General features: G+C 63.0%; 1 protein-coding gene across 1 annotated transcript; it reads left to right on the top strand.

Annotated features, from left to right (window-relative positions):
* The first annotated feature begins 1,271 nt into the window (after window positions 1-1,271).
* Window positions 1,272-3,358, top strand: CPLX3 (complexin 3). The gene is made up of 3 exons (XM_062501569.1): window positions 1,272-1,432; window positions 1,784-1,871; window positions 3,134-3,358. The coding sequence occupies exons 1-3, from the start codon at window positions 1,272-1,274 to the stop codon at window positions 3,356-3,358; spliced, it is 474 nt and encodes a 157-aa protein (XP_062357553.1).
* The last annotated feature ends 793 nt before the right edge of the window (window positions 3,359-4,151 follow it).

Raw genomic sequence — 4,151 nt, 5'->3', positions numbered from 1 at the left:
GCCTCCTTCTTCTTCCCGCGGGGGTGGCGGCACTCGCGGTGGCCCGGGGCGGGTCGGGGAGGCGGCGGCTCCGCCCGGCGGAGGGCGGCGGGGCCGGGGGGAGGCGGTGCCGCCGCCGCCGCCGTGCAGGGACACACACAGCGGAGCCGTGCGAGCCCCGGTGCTGCAGAGCCCGCTCCGCTCCCGGCCGGGACCGCTCAGCCATGGGCGGGCGGGCGGCGCGGCCCCGCTGACCCCGCACAGCCCCGCAGCAGCTCCCGGTGTCCCGGACTTCCACATCCCGGCTACTCGGTAATCCGGCATCATCCCGGTAACTCCGCTCCCTGAAGCTGCGGAGTCCGCTGTCCCGGGAACTTCACCTCCACAGCATCCCGGCTCTCCGGGAACTCCGCTCCGCTGAGCTCCTCCATCTCTCAGTACTCCGGCATCCCGGGAACTCCGTACTCCACCGGCACGGGAACTCCGCTGCGCTGACCGCTGGTCCCGGCTCCTCGGGAATTCGGTATTCCGTCACCCCGGGAATTCATCTCCGCTGACCCCGTCTCCTCTATAACACCGTGCCCCAGCCCCCCGGGAATCCGTCTCCCCCGTCCCCGGCTCCTCCGCCGCCCGGTGCTGCGGCACCCCGGGTGCTCAGCTCTCCGTCATGCCCGGGAATTCAGCCCCGCTGAGCCCCTCTCCTCCGTGACCCCGCACCGCAGCTCCCCGGGGACTCGGCTGCGCTGTCCCCGGCTTCTCGTCACTCGGTATTCCGCCTCCGGGAAATTCAGGAGTTCCGTACTGTCTGAGCTCGGCTCCGCTGATCCCGCATCTTTCATTAACCCCGTATCCCATCTCTCCCCGAACTCGACTCCGCTGACCGCGACTCCTCCCCGGGACCTCCGTTCGTCTCCCCCATTCCCACCTCCTTCCTAACCCCGCTCATCCCGGTGTCCCCGCTTCCCGGGAGCCCAGCTTCGCTCATCCCGGCTCCCCCGCGCATCCAGTGCTCCAGCTTCCCAGGATCTCATCTCCTCTGACCCCAGCTACTCCATAACCAAGCACCCCGCTTCTCCGGGAGCTCCTACCCACAGCATCCCGGTGATTCCCTACTCCCGGCGCCCCAGCGCTTCCCAATTTCTCGTCTCCCTGGCACTCTAGCTCACCCTTAGCCCAGTTCCCCGGGGAGCTCCTCGTTTTCCACACCCCCATCCCCTCCGGAGCCCCCCGGTTGACCCCGGCTGTCGCAGCTGCAGAACCGCGCTGTCCCCCGGCCCCCCGACGGCCCGGCCATGGCGTTCATGGTGAAGAGTATGGTGGGCGGGCAGCTGAAGAACCTCACGGGAGGTCTGGGCGGCGAGGAGAAGAGCGAGGGCGAGAAATCTCCGGCCGAGGCGCAGGGCATGACCCGCGAGGAGTATGAGGAATATCAGAGGCAGCTGGTGGAGGAGAAGTGAGTGCGAGCTCGCCGGGCTCCGGCACGGGCTGGACTCCCGGGGTCCCTGCGGGAAGGGGGTGATCCCGCTGCAGTCCCGCATCCAGCGCGTGGGAGATGGGGGAGACGGCGATGGGGACAGCGAGACCGTGAGGGGGTTTAATGAGCCCCCTAATCCCTTAATCCGCTTCTTCCTCGCCCGGGAGATGGGATTGCTTTCTCCTTCCAGGCTGCGCTGGGGGGAGGAAATTATGGGAAAACGGGAGTTTTCGGAGAAAATGGGGGGCGCTGAGATTGAGGGGAAGCGCATACCCAGTAATGGGGGGGGGGGGGCACGGACTGTTGGTAAGTGCCCCGTGTGCTTCGCAGGATGGAGAGAGATGCCCAGTTTGCCCAGCGCAAGGCGGAGAGAGCCACGGTCAGGTCCCACTTCCGAGACAAGTACAGGCTGCCCAAGGTACGGCTGCGCTGGGAACGGGGGGCACAGGGGGAGCCAAGCCCCGGATGGAGCTCTGGAGTGAGGGGAAGGGGCAAGGACCCCCGTGGCTGGCTGGAGTTTGAGCCTCAAAGCCCAAACGCAAATAAATTGCCCTCGAAATCATCCTTCTCCCCGAAATTTGGCCCCTTTCCTTACCCCTGAGCACCACAGACCACCAGCCCGAGATACTGGGACTCCCAGCCTCGCCTGATCTTCCTCTTTTCCTCGCTTTTGCCCCCTAAATCCAGCTGGATGAGGGAAAAACAGCTTCACCCCAGGCTCCCTGGAGCCGGGACTGGAGCCAGGGTCACACCTTCCTGCCTGGATTAGCCAGTTCCCCTCCCCGGATTATCTGGCGAACGTCTCCCACCTAAACTCCAGTTTTGGAATTTCCGCATGATGAACGATTCACTAAAAACAATTTAATCAAGGGATAATTCAGCCTTTCTTGGAATTGTCACAAGCTCTTCTCCTTCCAAACTCACCCTTTATTCAGGAAGAGTCGCTCAGCGGTGAATACTCCAAATTGGAGCCGGGCTAATATTAGTTCCAAAGGGTCAGCTAAACCAAGGAAGATTGCTCTGATTGTTTGGCGTTGTTCAGCCAGCCTGGATTCACCCCCGTTACTTCCCACCCCCCTTTTATATCCAGGAAATAAACAGCTGGAGAGTTTCTTTTACTCCCTGACAAAAGCCAGAAAAGGCAGAGAAGGAAGAGACGGAGATTTTTTTTTTATTATTATTCTCCAGGGGAAACTGGGATTTGTTTGGATCTGGCCCCACCATCCTTTCGCTGCCTTCTCGTGCTTGAGATGTCCCTTCTCATCTTTTGACAAGTTTCTTCTGCTCATTACTGATCCCTCTTGGCAGCCGGGCTGCCTCATCCCGGGTCTCCCCGTGGCTCCCGGCTCGGAGCTGATCCCGACTGCCGGTGGGAGCAGTCGTTAAGCATAAGCGGAGCTTAATTAGGTGCCTAACCCCCCCAGCAGCGCCAGCTGGGAACCAGTTTGTACTGGTGCCGCGCGTGGGTTTCCATCCCGGCTCTCGCTGTGGGTGCCAGGCACTCCGCAGGCGGGATCGACATCCCAGGGATCGCATCCCTGGTGGTGCCTCACCCCCAGGGACCTTCCCACGCGCTCCTCAAAGTGGGAAGACAGCCCAAGACCCCTCCTGCGGTGCCTCCAGAAGCCCCATTCCCGCTGTGCCATCCCCCCCTCCTGACTCTCTCCCGGCCCGTTCCAGAACGAGACGGATGACAACCAGATCCAGCTGGTGGGAGGTGACGTGGAGCTGCCCAAGGAGCTGGCCAAGATGATTGAGCAGGACAACGAGGAGGAGGAGGAGAAGAACTCGGTTATCGGCCAGCTCAGCAACATCCAGAACCTGGACCTTGATTCCTTGAAGGACAAAGCTTCGGCCACGCTAGAGGACCTGAAGCAATCGGCGGAGAAATGCTCCGTGATGTGATGGGGCTGAGCAGGGAGGGGACGCAGGGCAGGGTCTGGCGGGGGCTGCTGCCTGCAGCGGGGACCCCAGCGACGTTGTCACCCCTGCCGCGTGTCACTCGGGTCCTCCTGAGCCGTGTGACCCCTCGAGTCCCTGTCCCAGATGTCCCTGATGTGTGGCTTTCGTTCCGTTCTCCGGGCTGCGGTTAGAGCCAAGAGCCAGCATGTCCCCCCCGTACCCCAAGGCCTCCTCCCGTGCCCATGCCCGCAGGCTGCAGGGAAGGAGAGCGACCTTGGAGCGTTGTTGACCTTGGAGTGGTGGCCGCACGCTGCTCTTCTGCCTCCACATTTCTGCTCAGCCTCCTAGAAACGACAGGGAGGCTCCGATTTGCCTCGCAAGGACGAGGCAGGGTGTGGAACACCCCCCTCCCTGCGTCCCGTACCCATTACCCGAGAAGTGACATCCCATCCCTGCAAGGGACACCACCCCCCGTGCCCTTGAGGGCCCCTCCGAAGGAGCCAGCAGAGAAGGACCTGCCACACGATCCCGCTCATCCCTGTGGGAAGGGGGGGGCTGAAGCCTGAATTGACACCAGAGAGGAGCAAAAACCCTCCCTGGTGCTGAGCTGAGCCCGCAGCAGCCCTTCCCCGGAGCAGTGGTGTCCCTCTCCCGGGATGGGATCCCGTCCCTGTTCCTTCCAGGAGCAGAACAAGGCGATGGGGGAATGTCTCCCCGTCCTCCCGCTCGTCGTGCTGTAGTCGTGCTGTGCTCGGTTGAGTGTCCCCCACCTCCCGTGCTGTCCCCGTGCCAATGG

The sequence above is a fragment of the Cinclus cinclus genome, chromosome 13 (assembly GCF_963662255.1).
Source record: "Cinclus cinclus chromosome 13, bCinCin1.1, whole genome shotgun sequence".
NCBI lineage: Eukaryota > Metazoa > Chordata > Aves > Passeriformes > Cinclidae > Cinclus > Cinclus cinclus.
Note: the sequence above shows the minus strand (reverse complement) of the source record. Positions and strands in the feature narration are given on the sequence as shown.